Raw genomic sequence first — 27138 nt, 5'->3', positions numbered from 1 at the left:
AAATCCACATAGAAAAAAACTCGCATACACACACGGAATAATGTCTACTAAGAAAAAAGTTTACGTCAAAAAAATTCACATGGAAAAAGGCTCACACTGAAAAACACCCATTTACCAACAATCCTACACAAGATTATAATTTTATTTAGAAATTTTTTTTTCAAAATATTGCCTTGAAATCTATGGCATTTTCTCATAATTTAAAAACTAAAAGTTCTACAGCAAAATGGTTTGTTCTACTGAATTCTGCGACTTATTTTACGCATTATACTTGCTTTTCACAAAATTTAAAATTTTGAATTTATTTTGCTTACATTTTTATTGTTAAAAACGAAAAAAACTCACTCTAGCAAAGTTTCTAGCAAAGTTCTATAGACTTTTCTAACTGTGTTAAAACAACTAGTATTAGATTTTTTTAAATAAAACAAAACCATTTCAAATGAGTTAAATCTTAAAACATAACAAACTAAATTTGTTACTTTTTTGAAAATACATATCTCGTATCATTTTTTGAATTTCTTAATTTTTTAAGAAGAACATCAGAACAACAATTCAACAAATCAGTGCAAAAAGAATGACAAATGGGTAGAGATTAGTTATCAATCAATAGCCATACGTAAAAAAGCCCTTATAAATTTTTCAAATTTTAAATTTTTTAATAAAACTAAAATAATTGTAATAATAAAATGTTATTGAGTTATCTGCCTAAAAAATTTTACACAGTTACACTTGTGGTTATCCTAATTTTCTCTTTTCTTGAATCAGCTTGAAACAGAAGTTGTTACTAAAAGATTTTTATTGTTATCTGAATAATTATTATAAATTTATAAATTTATCCACGAATGCAGGGTTTGATTTTTAGTGAGTTAATTCTTCTGTGAACTTTTTTATGTGGGGTTGTTTTCATGTGAGGTGTTTTCTCATCAGTGAGCTTTTTCTATTTCTCTTTTTATAGTGTGCATCTGCTGTTTTAATAAAAATATGGGTTTTACACTTTGTTTATAGCACTGACTAGCTGACTGAAAATAAGTTGGTAACAAAGAAAAAACTGATTATAAAATAAAGAAAAACAAGTACGTGGACGCGAGTTTTAAATCCTTTTGTTCATAAAAAAGATATATGAATATAAGAATTCAATTACTAAAAAGTTGTTCTTCGAGTGGTTTTGAGAACTACTACTTATTTCCTAATTGTTTTCGTATATCACAGATTAGCTGATTGAAAACAGACAAATTTCTCATGTTTTTGGCAGCATTTGGAAGCAATATTTTATGTATTTTTTTTAGTTTAATTTTCATGTTTAGGGTAACAAAGAAAAGTCAATGAAAAAATAATTAAAGAGTAAGTGCATGACCGGGTTCTGAAAAATGCTTTTCTTCGAAATGTTTTTTTTTCATAAAAATTTGTGAGAAACTATTGAATAGTGGTTTTTTGAGTGGATTTAGGAACATTCATTCAGAGTTAGTAATAATTTTTTTCACTAAGTATGTATGTAAATTTTTTCAGAATTTTTTTTACAATTTCTTTTCTTGCTTTTTCATTGTAGGTTTTTTCTAATTGGGTTTTTTTCTTGTGGGCTTTTTTTTCGGTTATGTAAATATGTAATTATTATTCTAGTTCTACTACACCATCACCGCAGCGCACTCTTCCATCGTCCTGCACGAAGAACTGGAGTTTTTCAAGCAATGTCCGCCCAAATCTAGTAATAACTGTTCAGACATAAAGCAAGCAACCATCCTCGACCCCGATACGACGTCCGAATGTGAGTACACCTGTGTGAAATTACGTTTTGACCGTAACATGCCCATAAAAATGAATATAAAGTGTTCATGAATGCCAATTTTATTAATTTGCATCAAAAAACGCGCATTCCCCAAACAGTTTGACAAGTTCAGCTCACAAAGGCTTCGGGCGGCCCCGAACTTATTATTAACAATTTGTCTACAAGAAGCCAAGCGAAATTTAAATATTTTTCAGCTTCCATCATCTTCACTCTTCTTAGTTTATCAACGTCATCCTCCGGCATCCTAACGTCTTGTTTGCTACTTTACGGCCTCTACAAGGTGATCATTAATAATCCCCTAACAGAATATTTAATCACTTGTCTTGTTTACAGGACTGTAAATTTCTTTTAATCCCTTGGATAATAAATATCATCCTATTCACATTACAAGATGTCGTCTACATCTCGCACCAATTCTACGAACACGCGGTAAGTTTTTCAATCGTCAAGACCCGACTTTTAATTAAACCTTATTTATAGCTTGGGTTTAACCCGAGCATTGCAATTTTAATAACGCTAGACTTTTTTATCACATCTCTAAATGTAAGTATCAGATTCTGGCTTGATTCGTTATTAAGCGAATTTTTCAGGTGTATGCCTTATTATGTGTGATATCTCAGTATCAAGAATTGAAAGCTGGACGCGGAAGGGCACAAGACGATCAAAATAACAGGGTAAGAAGTGACACGACCCCACACAAAATTAATTGAACCTTTCGGAAATGATTTATTGCTGCTTGTTTACTACACATTTTTTTTCAAATATTAAAAACGACTGTTTTGGTTACTGAAATTTATCGGGCAAGTTTTCATTGTTTCGTATTTGTCGTTTGGCGCATATTTTTCAATCACGTTGATGTATCGGGGCTTCGAACTATCCGAAAAACGTCTAAATAAATCAGGGAATATTCAAATCGTGTTTTGGCGGCGCTTGGAATCAATTATTTATGTAATGAATTTTTTAACAATTTTCCTGTTTGGGTTGATTAAAAAATAATAAATGTATAAGTGCATAGACGGGACTTAAATCCTTTTGTTCATAAAAAACTTATTTATGAATTTGTGAGATCAATTACTGAAATGTTTTCTTGAGTGGATTTAAGGACTTTTAGTTACTGTTATTGTTTTGGTGTAAATATAGATTTTACACATTGACTAGCTGATTGAAAACAGACACATTTTTCGTAAAATTTATGTTTTTGGCGGCGTTTGAAATCAATTATTTATCTAATGAATTTATAACAATTTTTCTGTTTGGTAACAAAGAAAGGTTGATTAAAAAATAATGAAAGAATAAGTGCATGGGCGCGGGTTTTAAATCCTTTTGTTCACAAAAAAAATATTTATGAATTTGTAATTTCAATTACTGAAAATTGTTCCTTGAGTGCATTTGAAAGCTTTTATTTACTTATTTTTTTAAAAAAAATATAGGTTGTACACTTTGATTCAAGCACTGACTGGCTGATAATAACAAGCAAATTTTTTGTAAATTTGTGTTTTTGGCCGCGTATGAAATCAATTATTTATGTAATGAATTTTTAACAATTTTCTACTTTTGGGTAATACAGAAAACTTGATTAAAATATAATGAAAGAATAAGTGCATGAACGGGTTCTGAAAGAGGCTTTTCTCTTAAATCCTTTTGTTCATAAAAAAAATATTTATGAGTTTGTGAGTTAAATTACTGAAAAATTGTTCTTTAAATGGATTTGTGAACTTTTTTATTATAACGAAAATATTGGTTATATTTACATTTTTTTAAGTAGATGCTTACATCCATATACATAAAATTATAAGTCTATACTTTTGTAGTAATAAGTAGATGCTAATAGTTATGTTGTACTAGCATATGCATAAAAATTATAAAAAAATAAGTATCGACTTATGACTAGAGAAATTACTAACAAATATTAGCATGTACTTATAAAATTACTAATCTGCTATTTATTAGACTTACATATCCACAGAAAAATTTACTATCAATTCGCATAGAACACGGCTTTAGAGTGACCCATGCGTCATTTCGAATGCAGGCAGCAAGGGTCTTCATTTTTGTACGAGAACATTACAAGACCTTCCTCTACAATATACTAAAAAATTGGAGTCGTCGGGCTTTTTGTTTTCTTTTTATTATATCGGGAATACTGGACAATATTTGAAAAATTCGTATAAAGCACGGCTTAAGAATGATCCATGCGTCCTTTTGAATGCAGGCAGCAAGGGTTTTTGTTTTTGTACGAAAACATTACAAGACCTTCCTCTACAACATACTAAAAAATTGGAGTCGTCGGGCTTTTTGTTTTCTTTTTATTATATCGGGAATACTGGACAATATTTGAAAAATTCGTATAAAGCACGGCTTAAGAATGACCCATGCGTCCTTTCGAATGCAGGCAGCAAGGGCCTTCATTTTTGTACGAGAACATTAGAAGACCCTTCTCTACAACATACTAAAAAATTGGAGTCGTCGGGCTTTTTGTTTTCTTTTTATTAAATCCGGAATATAGGACAATCTTTGAAAAATTCGTATAAAGCACGGCTTAAGAATGACCCATGCGTCCTTTTGAATGCAGGCAGCAAGGGCCTTCATTTTTGTATGAGAACATTACAAGACCTTTCTCTACAACATACTAAAAAATTGGAGTCGTCGAGCTTTTTGTTTTCATTTTATTATATCGGGAATATTGGACAATATTTGAAAAATTCGTATAAAGCACGGCTTAAGAATGACCCATGCGTCCTTTCGAATGCAGGCAGCAAGGGCCTTCATTTTTGTACGAGAACATTACAAGACCCTTCTCTACAACATACTAAAAAATTGGAGTTGTCGGGCTTTTTGTTTTCTTTTTATTAAATCCGGAATATAGGACAATATTTGAAAAATTTGTATAAAGCACGGCTTAAGAATGACCCATGCGTCCTTTCGAATGCAGGCAGTAAGGGCCTTCATTTTTGTATGAGAACATTACAAGACCTTTCTCTACAACATACTAAAAAATTGGAGTTGTCGGGCTTTTTGTTTTCTTTATATTAAATCCGGAATATAGGACAATATTTGAAAAATTCGTATAAAGCACGGCTTAAGTGTGACCCTTGCGTCGTTTCGATTGCAGGCAGCAAGGGCCTTCATTTTTGTACGAGAACATTACAAGACCCTTCTCTACAACATACTAAAAAATTGGAGTTGTCGGGCTTTTTGTTTTCTTTTTATTAAATCCGGAATATAGGACAATATTTGAAAAATTCGTATAAAGCACGGCTTAAGAATGACCCATGCGTCCTTTTGAATGCAGGCAGCAAGGGCCTTCATTTTTGTACGAGAACATTACAAGACCCTTCTCTACAACATACTAAAAAATTGGAGTCGTCGGGTTTTTTGTTTTCTTTTTATTAAATCCGGAATATAGGACAATATTTGAAAAATTCGTATAAAGCACGGCTTAAGTGTGACCCTTGCGTCGTTTCGAATGCAGGCAGCAAGGGCCTTCATTTTTGTAGGAGAACATTACAAGACCTTTCTCTACAACATATTAAAAAATTAGAGTCGTCGAGCTTTTTGTTTTCTTTTTATTATATCGGGAATATAGGACAATATTTGAAATAATCGTACATAGCACGGCTTAAGTGTGACCTTTGCGTCGTTTCGATTGCAGGCAGCAAGGGCCTTCATTTTTGTACGAGAACATTACAAGACCTTTCTCTACAACATATTAAAAAATTAGAGTCGTCGAGCTTTTTGTTTTCTTTTTATTATATCGGGAATATAGGACAATATTTGAAATAATCGTACATAGCACGGCTTAAGTGTGACCCTTGCGTCGTTTCAATTGCAGGCAGCAAGGGCCTTCATTTTTGTACGAGAACATTACAAGACCCTTCTCTACAACATACTAAAAAATTGGAGTCGTCGGGTTTTTTGTTTTCTTTTTATTAAATCCGGAATATAGGACAATATTTGAAAAATTCGTATAAAGCACGGCTTAAGTGTGACCCTTGCGTCTTTCGAATGCAGGCAGCAAGGGCCTTCATTTTTGTAAGAGAACATTACAAGACCTTTCTCTACAACATATTAAAAAATTAGAGTCGTCGGGCTTTTTGTTTTCTTTTTATTAAATCCGGAATATAAGACAATATTTGAAAAATTCGTATAAAGCACGGCTTAAGAATGACCCATGCGTCCTTTCGAATGCAGGCAGCAAGGGCCTTCATTTTTGTACGAGAACATTACAAGACCTTCCTCTACAACATACTAAAAAATTGGAGTTGTCGGGCTTTTTGTTTTCTTTTTATTAAATCCGGAATATAAGACAATATTTGAAAAATTCGTATAAAGCACGGCTTAAGAATGACCCATGCGTCCTTTTGAATGCAGGCAGCAAGGGCCTTCATTTTTGTACGAGAACATTACAAGACCTTCCTCTACAACATACTAAAAAATTGGAGTCGTTGGGCTTTTTGTTTTCTTTTTATTAAATCCGGAATATAGGACAATATTTGAAAAATTCGTATAAAGCACGGCTTAAGTGTGACCCATGCGTCCTTTTGAATGCAGGCAGCAAGGGCCTTCATTTTTGTAAGAGAACATTACAAGACCCTTCTCTACAACATATTAAAAAATTAGAGTCGTCGGGCTTTTTGTTTTCTTTTTATTATATCGGGAATATAGGACAATATTTGAAATAATCGTATATAGCACGGCTTAAGTGTGACCCTTGCGTCGTTTTGATTCCAGGCAGCAAGGGCTTTCATTTTTGTACGAGAACATTACAAGACCTTTCTCTACAACATATTAAAAAATTAGAGTCGTCGGGCTTTTTGTTTCTTTTTATTAAATCCGGAATATAGGACAATATTTGAAATAATCGTATATAGCACGGCTTAAGTGTGACCCTTGCGTCGTTTTGATTGCAGGCAGCAAGGGCTTTCATTTTTGTACGAGAACATTACAAGACCTTTCTCTATAACATACTAAAAAATTGGAGTCGTCGGGCTTTTTGTTTTTTTTTTTATTATATCGGGAATATAGGACAATATTTGAAAAATTCGTATAAAGCACGGCTTAAGAATGACCCATGCGTCCTTTCGAATGCAGGCAGCAAGGGCCTTCATTTTTGTACGAGAACATTACAAGACCCTTCTCTACAACATACTAAAAAATTGGAGTCGTCGGGCTTTTTGTTTCCTTTTTATTAAATCCGGAATATAGGACAATATTTGAAAAATTCGTATAAAGCACGGCTTAAGAATGACCCATGCGTCCTTTCGAATGCAGGCAGCAAGGGCCTTCATTTTTGTACGAGAACATTACAAGACCTTTTTCTACAACATACTAAAAAATTGGAGTCGTCGGGCTTTTTGTTTTTTTTTATTAAATCCGGAATATAGGACAATATTTGAAAAATTCGTATAAAGCACGGCTTAAGAATGACCCATGCGTCCTTTCGAATGCAGGCAGCAAGGGCCTTCATTTTTGTACAAGAACATTACAAGACCCTTTTCTACAACATACTAAAAAATTGGAGTCGTCGGGCTTTTTGTTTTTTTTTTATTATATCGGGAATATAGGACAATATTTGAAAAATTCGTATAAAGCACGGCTTAAGAATGACCCATGCGTCCTTTCGAATGCAGGCAGCAAGGGCCTTCATTTTTGTACGAGAACATTACAAGACCCTTCTCTACAACATACTAAAAAATTGGAGTCGTCGGGTTTTTTGTTTTCTTTTTATTAAATCCGGAATATAGGACAATATTTGAAAAATTCGTATAAAGCACGGCTTAAGTGTGACCCTTGCGTCGTTTCGATTGCAGGCAGCAAGGGCTTTCATTTTTGTACGAGAACATTACAAGACCTTTCTCTACAACATATTAAAAAATTAGAGTCGTCGAGCTTTTTGTTTTCTTTTTATTATATCGGGAATATAGGACAATATTTGAAATAATCGTACATAGCACGGCTTAAGTGTGACCCTTGCGTCGTTTCAATTGCAGGCAGCAAGGGCCTTCATTTTTGTACGAGAACATTACAAGACCCTTCTCTACAACATACTAAAAAATTGGAGTCGTCGGGTTTTTTGTTTTCTTTTTATTAAATCCGGAATATAGGACAATATTTGAAAAATTCGTATAAAGCACGGCTTAAGTGTGACCCTTGCGTCTTTCGAATGCAGGCAGCAAGGGCCTTCATTTTTGTAAGAGAACATTACAAGACCTTTCTCTACAACATATTAAAAAATTAGAGTCGTCGGGCTTTTTGTTTTCTTTTTATTAAATCCGGAATATAGGACAATATTTGAAAAATTCGTATAAAGCCCGGCTTAAGAATGACCCATGCGTCCTTTTGAATGCAGGCAGCAAGGGCCTTCATTTTTGTACGAGAACATTACAAGACCTTCCTCTACAACATACTAAAAAATTGGAGTTGTCGGGCTTTTTGTTTTCTTTTTATTAAATCCGGAATATAAGACAATATTTGAAAAATTCGTATAAAGCACGGCTTAAGAATGACCCATGCGTCCTTTTGAATGCAGGCAGCAAGGGCCTTCATTTTTGTACGAGAACATTACAAGACCTTCCTCTACAACATACTAAAAAATTGGAGTCGTCGGGCTTTTTGTTTTCTTTTTATTAAATCCGGAATATAGGACAATATTTGAAAAATTCGTATAAAGCACGGCTTAAGTGTGACCCATGCGTCCTTTTGAATGCAGGCAGCAAGGGCCTTCATTTTTGTAAGAGAACATTACAAGACCCTTTTCTACAACATACTAAAAAATTGGAGTCGTCGGGCTTTTTGTTTTTTTTTTATTATATCGGGAATATAGGACAATATTTGAAAAATTCGTATAAAGCACGGCTTAAGAATGACCCATGCGTCCTTTCGAATGCAGGCAGCAAGGGCCTTCATTTTTGTACGAGAACATTACAAGACCCTTCTCTACAACATACTAAAAAATTGGAGTCGTCGGGCTTTTTGTTTCCTTTTTATTAAATCCGGAATATAGGACAATATTTGAAAAATTCGTATAAAGCACGGCTTAAGAATGACCCATGCGTCCTTTCGAATGCAGGCAGCAAGGGCCTTCATTTTTGTACGAGAACATTACAAGACCTTTTTCTACAACATACTAAAAAATTGGAGTCGTCGGGCTTTTTGTTTTTTTTTATTATATCGGGAATATAGGACAATATTTGAAAAATTCGTATAAAGCACGGCTTAAGAATGACCCATGCGTCCTTTCGAATGCAGGCAGCAAGGGCCTTCATTTTTGTACGAGAACATTACAAGACCTTTTTCTACAACATACTAAAAAATTGGAGTCGTCGGGCTTTTTGTTTTTTTTTATTAAATCCGGAATATAGGACAATATTTGAAAAATTCGTATAAAGCACGGCTTAAGAATGACCTATGCGTCCTTTCGAATGCAGGCAGCAAGGGCCTTCATTTTTGTACAAGAACATTACAAGACCCTTTTCTACAACATACTAAAAAATTGGAGTCGTCGGGCTTTTTGTTTTTTTTTTATTATATCGGGAATATAGGACAATATTTGAAAAATTCGTATAAAGCACGGCTTAAGAATGACCCATGCGTCCTTTTGAATGCAGGCAGCAAGGGCCTTCATTTTTGTACGAGAACATTACAAGACCTTCCTCTACAACATACTAAAAAATTGGAGTCGTCGGGCTTTTTGTTTTCTTTTTATTAAATCCGGAATATAGGACAATATTTGAAAAATTCGTATAAAGCACGGCTTAAGTGTGACCCATGCGTCCTTTTGAATGCAGGCAGCAAGGGCCTTCATTTTTGTAAGAGAACATTACAAGACCCTTTTCTACAACATACTAAAAAATTGGAGTCGTCGGGCTTTTTGTTTTTTTTTTATTATATCGGGAATATAGGACAATATTTGAAAAATTCGTATAAAGCACGGCTTAAGAATGACCCATGCGTCCTTTCGAATGCAGGCAGCAAGGGCCTTCATTTTTGTACGAGAACATTACAAGACCCTTCTCTACAACATACTAAAAAATTGGAGTCGTCGGGCTTTTTGTTTCCTTTTTATTAAATCCGGAATATAGGACAATATTTGAAAAATTCGTATAAAGCACGGCTTAAGAATGACCCATGCGTCCTTTCGAATGCAGGCAGCAAGGGCCTTCATTTTTGTACGAGAACATTACAAGACCTTTTTCTACAACATACTAAAAAATTGGAGTCGTCGGGCTTTTTGTTTTTTTTTATTATATCGGGAATATAGGACAATATTTGAAAAATTCGTATAAAGCACGGCTTAAGAATGACCCATGCGTCCTTTCGAATGCAGGCAGCAAGGGCCTTCATTTTTGTACGAGAACATTACAAGACCTTTTTCTACAACATACTAAAAAATTGGAGTCGTCGGGCTTTTTGTTTTTTTTTATTAAATCCGGAATATAGGACAATATTTGAAAAATTCGTATAAAGCACGGCTTAAGAATGACCTATGCGTCCTTTCGAATGCAGGCAGCAAGGGCCTTCATTTTTGTACAAGAACATTACAAGACCCTTTTCTACAACATACTAAAAAATTGGAGTCGTCGGGCTTTTTGTTTTTTTTTTATTATATCGGGAATATAGGACAATATTTGAAAAATTCGTATAAAGCACGGCTTAAGAATGACCCATGCGTCCTTTCGAATGCAGGCAGCAAGGGCCTTCATTTTTGTACGAGAACATTACAAGACCCTTCTCTACAACATACTAAAAAATTGGAGTCGTCGGGCTTTTTGTTTCCTTTTTATTAAATCCGGAATATAGGACAATATTTGAAAAATTCGTATAAAGCACGGCTTAAGAATGACCCATGCGTCCTTTCGAATGCAGGCAGCAAGGGCCTTCATTTTTGTACGAGAACATTACAAGACCTTTTTCTACAACATACTAAAAAATTGGAGTCGTCGGGCTTTTTGTTTTTTTTTATTATATCGGGAATATAGGACAATATTTGAAAAATTCGTATAAAGCACGGCTTAAGAATGACACATGCGTCCTTTCGAATGCAGCCAGCAAGGGCCTTCATTTTTGTACGAGAACATTACAAGACCTTCCTCTACAACATACTAAAAAATTGGAGTCGTCGGGCTTTTTGTTTTCTTTTTATTAAATCCGGAATATAGGACAATATTTGAAAAATTCGTATAAAGCACGGCTTAAGTGTGACCCTTGCGTCGTTTCGAATGCAGGCAGCAAGGGCCTTCATTTTTGTACGAGAACATTACAAGACCTTTCTCTACAACATATTAAAAAATTAGAGTCGTCGGGCTTTTTGTTTTCTTTTTATTATATCGGGAATATTGGACAATATTTGAAAAATTCGTGTAAAGCACGGCTTAAGAATGACCCATGCGTCCTTTCAAATGCAGGCAGCAAGGGCCTTCATTTTTGTACGAGAACATTACAAGACCTTTCTCTACAACATATTAAAAAATTAGAGTCGTCGGGCTTTTTGTTTTCTTTTTATTATATCGGGAATATTGGACAATATTTGAAAAATTCGTATAACGCACGGCTTAAGAATGACCCATGCGTCCTTTCGAATGCAGGCAGCAAGGGCCTTCATTTTTGTACGAGAACATTACAAGACCTTTCTCTACAACATATTAAAAAATTAGAGTCGTCGGGCTTTTTGTTTTCTTTTTATTATGTCGGGAATATTGGACAATATTTGAAAAATTCGTATAAAGCACGGCTTAAGAATGACCCATGCGTCCTTTCAAATGCAGGCAGCAAGGGCCTTCATTTTTGTACGAGAACATTACAAGACCTTTCTCTACAACATATTAAAAAATTAGAGTCGTCGGGCTTTTTGTTTTCTATTTATTATATCGGGAATATTGGACAATATTTGAAAAATTCGTATAAAGCACGGCTTAAGAATGACCCATGCGTCCTTTCAAATGCAGGCAGCAAGGGCCTTCATTTTTGTACGAGAACATTACAAGACCTTTCTCTACAACATATTAAAAAATTAGAGTCGTCGGGCTTTTTGTTTTCTTTTTATTATATCGGGAATATTGGACAATATTTGAAAAATTCGTATAAAGCACGGCTTAAGAATGACCCATGCGTCCTTTCAAATGCAGGCAGCAAGGGCCTTCATTTTTGTGCGAGAACATTACAAGACCCTCCTCTACAACATACTAAAAAATTGGAGTCGTCGGGCTTTTTGTTTTCTTTTTATTAAATCCGGAATATAGGACAATATTTGAAAAATTCGTATAAAGCACGGCTTAAGTGTGACCCTTGCGTCGTTTCGAATGCAGGCAGCAAGGGCCTTCATTTTTGTACGAGAACATTACAAGACCTTTCTCTACAACATATTAAAAAATTAGAGTCGTCGGGCTTTTTGTTTTCTTTTTATTATATCGGGAATATAGGACAATATTTGAAAAATTCGTATAAAGCACGGCTTAAGAATGACCCATGCGTCCTTTCGAATGCAGGCAGCAAGGGCCTTCATTTTTGTACGAGAACATTACAAGACCTTTTTCTACAACATACTAAAAAATTGGAGTCGTCGGGCTTTTTGTTTTTTTTTATTATATCGGGAATATAGGACAATATTTGAAAAATTCGTATAAAGCACGGCTTAAGAATGACCCATGCGTCCTTTCGAATGCAGGCAGCAAGGGCCTTCATTTTTGTGCGAGAACATTACAAGACCCTCCTCTACAACATACTAAAAAATTGGAGTCGTCGGGCTTTTTGTTTTCTTTTTATTAAATCCGGAATATAGGACAATATTTGAAAAATTCGTATAAAGCACGGCTTAAGAATGACCCATGCGTCCTTTCGAATGCAGGCAGCAAGGGCCTTTATTTTTGTACGAGAACATTACAAGACCCTCCTCTACAACATACTAAAAAATTAGAGTCGTCGGGCTTTTTGTTTTCTTTTTATTAAATCCGGAATATAGGACAATATTTGAAAAATTCGTATAAAGCACGGCTTAAGAATGACCCATGCGTCCTTTCGAATGCAGGCAGCAAGGGCCTTTATTTTTGTACGAGAACATTACAAGACCCTCCTCTACAACATACTAAAAAATTAGAGTCGTCGGGCTTTTTGTTTTCTTTTTATTAAATCCGGAATATAGGACAATATTTGAAAAATTCGTATAAAGCACGGCTTAAGAATGACCCATGCGTCCTTTCGAATGCAGGCAGCAAGGGCCTTCATTTTTGTACGAGAACATTACAAGACCCTTTTCTACAACATACTAAAAAATTGGAGTCGTCGGGCTTTTTGTTTTTTTTTATTATATCGGGAATATAGGACAATATTTGAAAAATTCGTATAAAGCACGGCTTAAGAATGACACATGCGTCCTTTCGAATGCAGGCAGCAAGGGCCTTCATTTTTGTACGAGAACATTACAAGACCTTCCTCTACAACATACTAAAAAATTGGAGTCGTCGGGCTTTTTGTTTTCTTTTTATTAAATCCGGAATATAGGACAATATTTGAAAAATTCGTATAAAGCACGGCTTAAGTGTGACCCTTGCGTCGTTTCGAATGCAGGCAGCAAGGGCCTTCATTTTTGTACGAGAACATTACAAGACCTTTCTCTACAACATATTAAAAAATTAGAGTCGTCGGGCTTTTTGTTTTCTTTTTATTATATCGGGAATATTGGACAATATTTGAAAAATTCGTGTAAAGCACGGCTTAAGAATGACCCATGCGTCCTTTCAAATGCAGGCAGCAAGGGCCTTCATTTTTGTACGAGAACATTACAAGACCTTTCTCTACAACATATTAAAAAATTAGAGTCGTCGGGCTTTTTGTTTTCTTTTTATTATATCGGGAATATTGGACAATATTTGAAAAATTCGTATAACGCACGGCTTAAGAATGACCCATGCGTCCTTTCGAATGCAGGCAGCAAGGGCCTTCATTTTTGTACGAGAACATTACAAGACCTTTCTCTACAACATATTAAAAAATTAGAGTCGTCGGGCTTTTTGTTTTCTTTTTATTATGTCGGGAATATTGGACAATATTTGAAAAATTCGTATAAAGCACGGCTTAAGAATGACCCATGCGTCCTTTCAAATGCAGGCAGCAAGGGCCTTCATTTTTGTACGAGAACATTACAAGACCTTTCTCTACAACATATTAAAAAATTAGAGTCGTCGGGCTTTTTGTTTTCTATTTATTATATCGGGAATATTGGACAATATTTGAAAAATTCGTATAAAGCACGGCTTAAGAATGACCCATGCGTCCTTTCAAATGCAGGCAGCAAGGGCCTTCATTTTTGTACGAGAACATTACAAGACCTTTCTCTACAACATATTAAAAAATTAGAGTCGTCGGGCTTTTTGTTTTCTTTTTATTATATCGGGAATATTGGACAATATTTGAAAAATTCGTATAAAGCACGGCTTAAGAATGACCCATGCGTCCTTTCAAATGCAGGCAGCAAGGGCCTTCATTTTTGTGCGAGAACATTACAAGACCCTCCTCTACAACATACTAAAAAATTGGAGTCGTCGGGCTTTTTGTTTTCTTTTTATTAAATCCGGAATATAGGACAATATTTGAAAAATTCGTATAAAGCACGGCTTAAGTGTGACCCTTGCGTCGTTTCGAATGCAGGCAGCAAGGGCCTTCATTTTTGTACGAGAACATTACAAGACCTTTCTCTACAACATATTAAAAAATTAGAGTCGTCGGGCTTTTTGTTTTCTTTTTATTATATCGGGAATATTGGACAATATTTGAAAAATTCGTATAAAGCACGGCTTAAGAATGACCCATGCGTCCTTTCAAATGCAGGCAGCAAGGGCCTTCATTTTTGTACGAGAACATTACAAGACCTTTTTCTACAACATACTAAAAAATTGAAGTCGTCGGGCTTTTTGTTTTTTTTTATTATATCGGGAATATAGGACAATATTTGAAAAATTCGTATAAAGCACGGCTTAAGAATGACCCATGCGTCCTTTCGAATGCAGGCAGCAAGGGCCTTCATTTTTGTACGAGAACATTACAAGACCTTTTTCTACAACATACTAAAAAATTGGAGTCGTCGGGCTTTTTGTTTTTTTTTATTATATCGGGAATATAGGACAATATTTGAAAAATTCGTATAAAGCACGGCTTAAGAATGACCCATGCGTCCTTTCGAATGCAGGCAGCAAGGGCCTTCATTTTTGTGCGAGAACATTACAAGACCCTCCTCTACAACATACTAAAAAATTGGAGTCGTCGGGCTTTTTGTTTTCTTTTTATTAAATCCGGAATATAGGACAATATTTGAAAAATTCGTATAAAGCACGGCTTAAGAATGACCCATGCGTCCTTTCGAATGCAGGCAGCAAGGGCCTTTATTTTTGTACGAGAACATTACAAGACCCTCCTCTACAACATACTAAAAAATTAGAGTCGTCGGGCTTTTTGTTTTCTTTTTATTAAATCCGGAATATAGGACAATATTTGAAAAATTCGTATAAAGCACGGCTTAAGAATGACCCATGCGTCCTTTCGAATGCAGGCAGCAAGGGCCTTCATTTTTGTACGAGAACATTACAAGACCCTTTTCTACAACATACTAAAAAATTGGAGTCGTCGGGCTTTTTGTTTTTTTTTTATTATATCGGGAATATAGGACAATATTTGAAAAATTCGTATAAAGCACGGCTTAAGAATGACCCATGCGTCCTTTCGAATGCAGGCAGCAAGGGCCTTCATTTTTGTACGAGAACATTACAAGACCCTTTTCTACAACATACTAAAAAATTGGAGTCGTCGGGCTTTTTGTTTTTTTTTTATTATATCGGGAATATAGGACAATATTTGAAAAATTCGTATAAAGCACGGCTTAAGAATGACCCATGCGACCTTTCGAATGCAGGCAGCAAGGGCCTTCATTTTTGTACGAGAACATTACAAGACCTTTTTCTACAACATACTAAAAAATTGGAGTCGTCGGGCTTTTTGTTTTTTTTTTATTATATCGGGAATATAGGACAATATTTGAAAAATTCGTATAAAGCACGGCTTAAGAATGACCCATGCGTCCTTTCGAATGCAGGCAGCAAGGGCCTTCATTTTTGTACGAGAACATTACAAGACCTTCCTCTACAACATACTAAAAAATTGGAGTCGTCGGGCTTTTTGTTTTCTTTTTATTAAATCCGGAATATAGGACAATATTTGAAAAATTCGTATAAAGCACGGCTTAAGTGTGACCCTTGCGTCGTTTCGAATGCAGGCAGCAAGGGCTTTCATTTTTGTACGAGAACATTACAAGACCTTTCTCTACAACACATTAAAAAATTAGAGTCGTCGGGCTTTTTGTTTTCTTTTTATTAAATCCGGAATATAGGACAATATTTGAAAAATTCGTATAAAGCACGGCTTAAGTGTGACCCTTGCGTCGTTTCGAATGCAGGCAGCAAGGGCCTTCATTTTTGTACGAGAACATTACAAGACCTTTCTCTACAACATATTAAAAAATTAGAGTCGTCGGGCTTTTTGTTTTCTTTTTATTATATCGGGAATATTGGACAATATTTGAAAAATTCGTATAAAGCACGGCTTAAGAATGACCCATGCGTCCTTTCAAATGCAGGCAGCAAGGGCCTTCATTTTTGTACGAGAACATTACAAGACCTTTCTCTACAACATATTAAAAAATTAGAGTCGTCGGGCTTTTTGTTTTCTTTTTATTATATCGGGAATATTGGACAATATTTGAAAAATTCGTATAACGCACGGCTTAAGAATGACCCATGCGTCCTTTCGAATGCAGGCAGCAAGGGCCTTCATTTTTGTACGAGAACATTACAAGACCTTTCTCTACAACATATTAAAAAATTAGAGTCGTCGGGCTTTTTGTTTTCTTTTTATTATATCGGGAATATTGGACAATATTTGAAAAATTCGTATAAAGCACGGCTTAAGAATGACCCATGCGTCCTTTCAAATGCAGGCAGCAAGGGCCTTCATTTTTGTACGAGACCATTACAAGACCTTTCTCTACAACATATTAAAAAATTAGAGTCGTCGGGCTTTTTGTTTTCTTTTTATTATATCGGGAATATTGGACAATATTTGAAAAATTCGTATAACGCACGGCTTAAGAATGACCCATGCGTCCTTTCGAATGCAGGCAGCAAGGGCCTTCATTTTTGTACGAGAACATTACAAGACCTTTCTCTACAACATATTAAAAAATTAGAGTCGTCGGGCTTTTTGTTTTCTTTTTATTATATCGGGAATATTGGACAATATTTGAAAAATTCGTATAAAGCACGGCTTAAGAATGACCCATGCGTCCTTTCAAATGCAGGCAGCAAGGGCCTTCATTTTTGTACGAGACCATTACAAGACCTTTCTCTACAACATATTAAAAAATTAGAGTCGTCGGGCTTTTTGTTTTCTTTTTATTATATCGGGAATATTGGACAATATTTGAAAAATTCGTATAACGCACGGCTTAAGAATGACCCATGCGTCCTTTCGAATGCAGGCAGCAAGGGCCTTCATTTTTGTACGAGAACATTACAAGATCCTTCTCTACAACATATTAAAAAATTAGAGTCGTCAGGCTTTTTGTTTTCTTTTTATTATATCGGGAATATTGGACAATATTTGAAAAATTCGTATAAAGCACGGCTTAGGAATGACCCATGCGTCCTTTCAAATGCAGGCAGCAAGGGCCTTCATTTTTGTACGAGAACAATACAAGACCTTTCTCTACAACACATTAAAAAATTAGAGTCGTCGGGCTTTTTGTTTTCTTTTTATTATATCGGGAATATTGGACAATATTTGAAAAATTCGTATAAAGCACGGCTTAAGAATGACCCATGCGTCCTTTCAAATGCAGGCAGCAAGGGCCTTCATTTTTGTACGAGAACATTACAAGACCCTTCTCTAAAAAATTGGAGTCGTCGGGCTTTTTGTTTTCTTTTTATTATATCGGGAATATTGGACAATATTTGAAAAATTCGTATAACGCACGGCTTAAGAATGACCCATGCGTCCTTTCGAATGCAGGCAGCAAGGGCCTTCATTTTTGTACGAGAACATTACAAGATCTTTCTCTACAACATATTAAAAAATTAGAGTCGTCGGGCTTTTTGTTTTCTTTTTATTATATCGGGAATATTGGACAATATTTGAAAAATTCGTATAAAGCACGGCTTAAGAATGACCCATGCGTCCTTTCAAATGCAGGCAGCAAGGGCCTTCATTTTTGTACGAGACCATTACAAGACCTTTCTCTACAACATATTAAAAAATTAGAGTCGTCGGGCTTTTTGTTTTCTTTTTATTATATCGGGAATATTGGACAATATTTGAAAAATTCGTATAACGCACGGCTTAAGAATGACCCATGCGTCCTTTCGAATGCAGGCAGCAAGGGCCTTCATTTTTGTACGAGAACATTACAAGATCTTTCTCTACAACATATTAAAAAATTAGAGTCGTCGGGCTTTTTGTTTTCTTTTTATTATATCGGGAATATTGGACAATATTTGAAAAATTCGTATAAAGCACGGCTTAAGAATGACCCATGCGTCCTTTCAAATGCAGGCAGCAAGGGCCTTCATTTTTGTGCGAGAACATTACAAGACCCTCCTCTACAACATACTAAAAAATTGGAGTCGTCGGGCTTTTTGTTTTCTTTTTATTAAATCCGGAATATAGGACAATATTTGAAAAATTCGTATAAAGCACGGCTTAAGAATGACCCATGCGTCCTTTCGAATGCAGGCAGCAAGGGCCTTCATTTTTGTACGAGAACATTACAAGATCTTTCTCTACAACATATTAAAAAATTAGAGTCGTCGGGCTTTTTATTTTTGTGCGAGAACATTACAAGACCCTCCTCTACAACATACTAAAAAATTGGAGTCGTCGGGCTTTTTGTTTTCTTTTTATTAAATCCGGAATATAGGACAATATTTGAAAAATTCGTATAAAGCACGGCTTAAGAATGACCCATGCGTCCTTTCAAATGCAGGCAGCAAGGGCCTTCATTTTTGTACGAGAACATTACAAGACCTTTCTCTACAACACATTAAAAAATTAGAGTCGTCGGGCTTTTTGTTTTCTTTTTATTATATCGGGAATATTGGACAATATTTGAAAAATTCGTATAAAGCACGGCTTAAGAATGACCCATGCGTCCTTTCAAATGCAGGCAGCAAGGGCCTTCATTTTTGTGCGAGAACATTACAAGACCCTCCTCTACAACATACTAAAAAATTGGAGTCGTCGGGCTTTTTGTTTTCATTTTATTAAATCCGGAATATAGGACAATATTTGAAAAATTCGTATAAAGCACGGCTTAAGAATGACCCATGCGTCCTTTCGAATGCAGGCAGCAAGGGCCTTTATTTTTGTACGAGAACATTACAAGATCTTTCTCTACAACATATTAAAAAATTAGAGTCGTCGGGCTTTTTGTTTTCTTTTTATTATATCGGGAATATTGGACAATATTTGAAAAATTCGTATAAAGCACGGCTTAAGAATGACCCATGCGTCCTTTCGAATGCAGGCAGCAAGGGTCTTTATTTTTGTGCGAGAACATTACAAGACCCTCCTCTACAACATACTAAAAAATTGGAGTCGTCGGGCTTTTTGTTTTCTTTTTATTAAATCCGGAATATAGGACAATATTTGAAAAATTCGTATAAAGCCCGGCTTAAGAATGACCCATGCGTCCTTTTGAATGCAGGCAGCAAGGGCCTTCATTTTTGTACGAGAACATTACAAGACCTTCCTCTACAACATACTAAAAAATTGGAGTTGTCGGGCTTTTTGTTTTCTTTTTATTAAATCCGGAATATAAGACAATATTTGAAAAATTCGTATAAAGCACGGCTTAAGAATGACCCATGCGTCCTTTTGAATGCAGGCAGCAAGGGCCTTCATTTTTGTACGAGAACATTACAAGACCTTCCTCTACAACATACTAAAAAATTGGAGTCGTCGGGCTTTTTGTTTTCTTTTTATTAAATCCGGAATATAGGACAATATTTGAAAAATTCGTATAAAGCACGGCTTAAGTGTGACCCATGCGTCCTTTTGAATGCAGGCAGCAAGGGCCTTCATTTTTGTAAGAGAACATTACAAGACCCTTCTCTACAACATATTAAAAAATTAGAGTCGTCGGGCTTTTTGTTTTCTTTTTATTATATCGGGAATATAGGACAATATTTGAAATAATCGTATATAGCACGGCTTAAGTGTGACCCTTGCGTCGTTTTGATTGCAGGCAGCAAGGGCTTTCATTTTTGTACGAGAACATTACAAGACCTTTCTCTACAACATATTAAAAAATTAGAGTCGTCGGGCTTTTTGTTTCTTTTTATTAAATCCGGAATATAGGACAATATTTGAAATAATCGTATATAGCACGGCTTAAGTGTGACCCTTGCGTCGTTTTGATTGCAGGCAGCAAGGGCTTTCATTTTTGTACGAGAACATTACAAGACCTTTCTCTATAACATACTAAAAAATTGGAGTCGTCGGGCTTTTTGTTTTTTTTTTATTATATCGGGAATATAGGACAATATTTGAAAAATTCGTATAAAGCACGGCTTAAGAATGACCCATGCGTCCTTTCGAATGCAGGCAGCAAGGGCCTTCATTTTTGTACGAGAACATTACAAGACCCTTCTCTACAACATACTAAAAAATTGGAGTCGTCGGGCTTTTTGTTTCCTTTTTATTAAATCCGGAATATAGGACAATATTTGAAAAATTCGTATAAAGCACGGCTTAAGAATGACCCATGCGTCCTTTCGAATGCAGACAGCAAGGGCCTTCATTTTTGTACGAGAACATTACAAGACCTTTTTCTACAACATACTAAAAAATTGGAGTCGTCGGGCTTTTTGTTTTTTTTTATTAAATCCGGAATATAGGACAATATTTGAAAAATTCGTATAAAGCACGGCTTAAGAATGACCTATGCGTCCTTTCGAATGCAGGCAGCAAGGGCCTTCATTTTTGTACAAGAACATTACAAGACCCTTTTCTACAACATACTAAAAAATTGGAGTCGTCGGGCTTTTTGTTTTTTTTTTATTATATCGGGAATATAGGACAATATTTGAAAAATTCGTATAAAGCACGGCTTAAGAATGACCCATGCGTCCTTTCGAATGCAGGCAGCAAGGGCCTTCATTTTTGTACGAGAACATTACAAGACCCTTCTCTACAACATACTAAAAAATTGGAGTCGTCGGGCTTTTTGTTTCCTTTTTATTAAATCCGGAATATAGGACAATATTTGAAAAATTCGTATAAAGCACGGCTTAAGAATGACCCATGCGTCCTTTCGAATGCAGGCAGCAAGGGCCTTCATTTTTGTACGAGAACATTACAAGACCTTTTTCTACAACATACTAAAAAATTGGAGTCGTCGGGCTTTTTGTTTTTTTTTATTATATCGGGAATATAGGACAATATTTGAAAAATTCGTATAAAGCACGGCTTAAGAATGACCCATGCGTCCTTTCGAATGCAGCCAGCAAGGGCCTTCATTTTTGTACGAGAACATTACAAGACCTTCCTCTACAACATACTGAAAAATTGGAGTCGTCGGGCTTTTTGTTTTCTTTTTATTAAATCCGGAATATAGGACAATATTTGAAAAATTCGTATAAAGCACGGCTTAAGAATGACCCATGCGTCCTTTCGAATGCAGGCAGCAAGGGCCTTTATTTTTGTACGAGAACATTACAAGACCTTTTTCTACAACATACTAAAAAATTGGAGTCGTCGGGCTTTTTGTTTTTTTTTTATTATATCGGGAATATAGGACAATATTTGAAAAATTCGTATAAAGCACGGCTTAAGAATGACCCATGCGTCCTTTCGAATGCAGGCAGCAAGGGCCTTCATTTTTGTACGAGAACATTACAAGACCCTCCTCTACAACATACTAAAAAATTGGAGTCGTCGGGCTTTTTGTTTTCTTTTTATTAAATCCGGAATATAGGACAATATTTGAAAAATTCGTATAAAGCACGGCTTAAGAATGACCCATGCGTCCTTTCGAATGCAGGCAGCAAGGGCCTTTATTTTTGTACGAGAACATTACAAGACCCTCCTCTACAACATACTAAAAAATTAGAGTCGTCGGGCTTTTTGTTTTCTTTTTATTAAATCCGGAATATAGGACAATATTTGAAAAATTCGTATAAAGCACGGCTTAAGAATGACCCATGCGTCCTTTCGAATGCAGGCAGCAAGGGCCTTCATTTTTGTACGAGAACATTACAAGACCCTTTTCTACAACATACTAAAAAATTGGAGTCGTCGGGCTTTTTGTTTTTTTTTATTATATCGGGAATATAGGACAATATTTGAAAAATTCGTATAAAGCACGGCTTAAGAATGACCCATGCGTCCTTTCGAATGCAGGCAGCAAGGGCCTTCATTTTTGTACGAGAACATTACAAGACCCTTTTCTACAACATACTAAAAAATTGGAGTCGTCGGGCTTTTTGTTTTTTTTTTATTATATCGGGAATATAGGACAATATTTGAAAAATTCGTATAAAGCACGGCTTAAGAATGACCCATGCGACCTTTCGAATGCAGGCAGCAAGGGCCTTCATTTTTGTACGAGAACATTACAAGACCTTTTTCTACAACATACTAAAAAATTGGAGTCGTCGGGCTTTTTGTTTTCTTTTTATTAAATCCGGAATATAGGACAATATTTGAAAAATTCGTATAAAGCACGGCTTAAGTGTGACCCTTGCGTCGTTTTGAATGCAGGCAGCAAGGGCTTTCATTTTTGTACGAGAACATTACAAGACCTTTCTCTACAACACATTAAAAAATTAGAGTCGTCGGGCTTTTTGTTTTCTTTTTATTAAATCCGGAATATAGGACAATATTTGAAAAATTCGTATAAAGCACGGCTTAAGTGTGACCCTTGCGTCGTTTCGAATGCAGCCAGCAAGGGCCTTCATTTTTGTACGAGAACATTACAAGACCTTTCTCTACAACATATTAAAAAATTAGAGTCGTCGGGCTTTTTGTTTTCTTTTTATTATATCGGGAATATTGGACAATATTTGAAAAATTCGTATAAAGCACGGCTTAAGAATGACCCATGCGTCCTTTCAAATGCAGGCAGCAAGGGCCTTCATTTTTGTACGAGAACATTACAAGACCTTTCTCTACAACATATTAAAAAATTAGAGTCGTCGGGCTTTTTGTTTTCTTTTTATTATATCGGGAATATTGGACAATATTTGAAAAATTCGTATAACGCACGGCTTAAGAATGACCCATGCGTCCTTTCGAATGCAGGCAGCAAGGGCCTTCATTTTTGTACGAGAACATTACAAGACCTTTCTCTACAACATATTAAAAAATTAGAGTCGTCGGGCTTTTTGTTTTCTTTTTATTATATCGGGAATATTGGACAATATTTGAAAAATTCGTATAAAGCACGGCTTAAGAATGACCCATGCGTCCTTTCAAATGCAGGCAGCAAGGGCCTTCATTTTTGTACGAGACCATTACAAGACCTTTCTCTACAACATATTAAAAAATTAGAGTCGTCTGGCTTTTTGTTTTCTTTTTATTATATCGGGAATATTGGACAATATTTGAAAAATTCGTATAACGCACGGCTTAAGAATGACCCATGCGTCCTTTCGAATGCAGGCAGCAAGGGCCTTCATTTTTGTACGAGAACATTACAAGACCTTTCTCTACAACATATTAAAAAATTAGAGTCGTCGGGCTTTTTGTTTTCTTTTTATTATATCGGGAATATTGGACAATATTTGAAAAATTCGTATAACGCACGGCTTAAGAATGACCCATGCGTCCTTTCGAATGCAGGCAGCAAGGGCCTTCATTTTTGTACGAGAACATTACAAGATCCTTCTCTACAACATATTAAAAAATTAGAGTCGTCAGGCTTTTTGTTTTCTTTTTATTATATCGGGAATATTGGACAATATTTGAAAAATTCGTATAAAGCACGGCTTAGGAATGACCCATGCGTCCTTTCAAATGCAGGCAGCAAGGGCCTTTATTTTTGTACGAGAACAATACAAGACCTTTCTCTACAACACATTAAAAAATTAGAGTCGTCGGGCTTTTTGTTTTCTTTTTATTATATCGGGAATATTGGACAATATTTGAAAAATTCGTATAAAGCACGGCTTAAGAATGACCCATGCGTCCTTTCAAATGCAGGCAGCAAGGGCCTTCATTTTTGTACGAGAACATTACAAGACCCTTCTCTAAAAAATTGGAGTCGTCGGGCTTTTTGTTTTCTTTTTATTATATCGGGAATATTGGACAATATTTGAAAAATTCGTATAACGCACGGCTTAAGAATGACCCATGCGTCCTTTCGAATGCAGGCAGCAAGGGCCTTCATTTTTGTACGAGAACATTACAAGATTCTTCTCTACAACATATTAAAAAATTAGAGTCGTCGGGCTTTTTGTTTTCTTTTTATTATATCGGGAATATTGGACAATATTTGAAAAATTCGTATAAAGCACGGCTTAAGAATGACCCATGCGTCCTTTCAAATGCAGGCAGCAAGGGCCTTCATTTTTGTGCGAGAACATTACAAGACCCTCCTCTACAACATACTAAAAAATTGGAGTCGTCGGGCTTTTTGTTTTCTTTTTATTAAATCCGGAATATAGGACAATATTTGAAAAATTCGTATAAAGCACGGCTTAAGAATGACCCATGCGTCCTTTCGAATGCAGGCAGCAAGGGCCTTCATTTTTGTACGAGAACATTACAAGATCTTTCTCTACAACATATTAAAAAATTAGAGTCGTCGGGCTTTTTATTTTTGTGCGAGAACATTACAAGACCCTCCTCTACAACATACTAAAAAATTGGAGTCGTCGGGCTTTTTGTTTTCTTTTTATTAAATCCGGAATATAGGACAATATTTGAAAAATTCGTATAAAGCACGGCTTAAGAATGACCCATGCGTCCTTTCAAATGCAGGCAGCAAGGGCCTTCATTTTTGTACGAGAACATTACAAGACCTTTCTCTACAACATATTAAAAAATTAGAGTCGTCGGACTTTTTGTTTTCTTTTTATTATATCGGGAATATTGGACAATATTTGAAAAATTCGTATAAAGCACGGCTTAAGAATGACCCATGCGTCCTTTCAAATGCAGACAGCAAGGGCCTTCATTTTTGTACGAGAACATTACAAGACCTTTTTCTACAACATATTAAAAAATTAGAGTCGTCGGGCTTTTTGTTTTTTTTTTATTATATCGGGAATATTGGACAATATTTGAAAAATTCGTATAAAGCACGGCTTAAGAATGACCCATGCGTCCTTTCAAATGCAGGCAGCAAGGGCCTTCATTTTTGTGCGAGAACATTACAAGACCCTCCTCTACAACATACTAAAAAATTGGAGTCGTCGGGCTTTTTGTTTTCTTTTTATTAAATCCGGAATATAGGACAATATTTGAAAAATTCGTATAAAGCACGGCTTAAGAATGACCCATGCGTCCTTTCGAATGCAGGCAGCAAGGGCCTTTATTTTTGTACGAGAACATTACAAGATCTTTCTCTACAACATATTAAAAAATTAGAGTCGTCGGGCTTTTTGTTTTCTTTTTATTATATCGGGAATATTGGACAATATTTGAAAAATTCGTATATAGCACGGCTTAAGAATGACCCATGCGTCCTTTCGAATGCAGGCAGCAAGGGTCTTTATTTTTGTGCGAGAACATTACAAGACCCTCCTCTACAACATACTAAAAAATTGGAGTCGTCGGGCTTTTTGTTTTCTTTTTATTAAATCCGGAATATAGGACAATATTTGAAAAATTCGTATAAAGCACGGCTTAAGAATGACCCATGCGTCCTTTCAAATGCAGGCAGCAAGGGCCTTCATTTTTGTACGAGAACATTACAAGACCTTTCTCTACAACATATTAAAAAATTAGAGTCGTCGGGCTTTTTGTTTTCTTTTTATTATATCGGGAATATTGGACAATATTTGAAAAATTCGTATAAAGCACGGCTTAAGAATGACCCATGCGTCCTTTCAAATGCAGGCAGCAAGGGCCTTCATTTTTGTACGAGAACATTACAAGACCTTTCTCTACAACATATTAAAAAATTAGAGTCGTCGGGCTTTTTGTTTTTTTTTATTATATCGGGAATATTGGACAATATTTGAAAAATTCGTATAAAGCACGGCTTAAGAATGACCCATGCGTCCTTTCAAATGCAGGCAGCAAGGGCCTTCATTTTTGTACGAGAACATTACAAGACCTTTTTCTACAACATACTAAAAAATTGGAGTCGTCGGGCTTTTTGTTTTCTTTTTATTAAATCCGGAATATAGGACAATATTTGAAAAATTCGTATAAAGCACGGCTTAAGAATGACCCATGCGTCCTTTCGAATGCAGGCAGCAAGGGCCTTCATTTTTGTACGAGAACATTACAAGACCTTTTTCTACAACATACTAAAAAATTGGAGTCGTCGGGCTTTTTGTTTTCTTTTTATTAAATCCGGAATATAGGACAATATTTGAAAAATTCGTATAAAGCACGGCTTAAGAATGACCCATGCGTCCTTTCGAATACAGGCAGCAAGGGCCTTCATTTTTGTACGAGAACATTACAAGACCTTTTTCTACAACATACTAAAAAATTGGAGTCGTCGGGCTTTTTGTTTTCTTTTTATTAAATCCGGAATATAGGACAATATTTGAAAAATTCGTATAAAGCACGGCTTAAGAATGACCCATGCGTCCTTTCGAATGCAGGCAGCAAGGGCCTTCATTTTTGTACGAGAACATTACAAGACCTTTCTCTACAACATATTAAAAAATTAGAGTCGTCGGGCTTTTTGTTTTCTTTTTATTATATCGGGAATATTGGACAATATTTGAAAAATTCGTATAAAGCACGGCTTAAGAATGACCCATGCGACCTTTTGAATGCATGCAACAAGGGCCTTCATTTTTGTACGAGAACATTACAAGACCTTTCTCTAAAAAATTGGAGTCGTCGGGCTTTTTGTTTTTTTTTATTATATCGGGAATATAGGACAATATTTGAAAAATTCGTATAAAGCACGGCTTAAGAATGACCCATGCGTCCTTTTAAATGCAGGCAGCAAGGGGCTTCATTTTTGTACGAGAACATTACAAGACCTTTCTCTACAACATATTAAAAAATTAGAGTCGTCGGGCTTTTTGTTTTCTTTTTATTATATCGGGAATATAGGACAATATTTGAAAAATTCGTATAAAGCACGGCTTAAGAATGACCCATGCGTCCTTTCGAATTCAGGCAGCAAGGGC

The 27138-nt window shown here is 35.6% G+C and overlaps 1 protein-coding gene across 2 annotated transcripts in view; it reads left to right on the top strand.

Annotated features, from left to right (window-relative positions):
• Window positions 1-27138, top strand: part of LOC103312561 (uncharacterized protein) — a 112120-nt gene that overhangs the window by 37274 nt on the left and 47708 nt on the right. For both annotated transcript variants that reach the window (XM_015978018.2, XM_008193495.3), the window contains exons 3-7: window positions 1618-1762; window positions 1978-2063; window positions 2117-2212; window positions 2264-2326; window positions 2374-2457. In XM_015978018.2, the coding sequence (XP_015833504.1) occupies window positions 1618-1762; window positions 1978-2063; window positions 2117-2212; window positions 2264-2326; window positions 2374-2457 (474 nt within the window). The remainder of the gene's footprint in view (window positions 1-1617; window positions 1763-1977; window positions 2064-2116; window positions 2213-2263; window positions 2327-2373; window positions 2458-27138) is intronic.

Source organism: Tribolium castaneum, chromosome 1 (genome assembly GCF_031307605.1).
Source record: "Tribolium castaneum strain GA2 chromosome 1, icTriCast1.1, whole genome shotgun sequence".
NCBI classification, from domain to species: Eukaryota; Metazoa; Arthropoda; class Insecta; order Coleoptera; family Tenebrionidae; genus Tribolium; species Tribolium castaneum.
The sequence above is the reverse complement of the archived record's forward strand: the minus strand, read 5'-3'. Positions and strand labels throughout refer to the sequence as shown.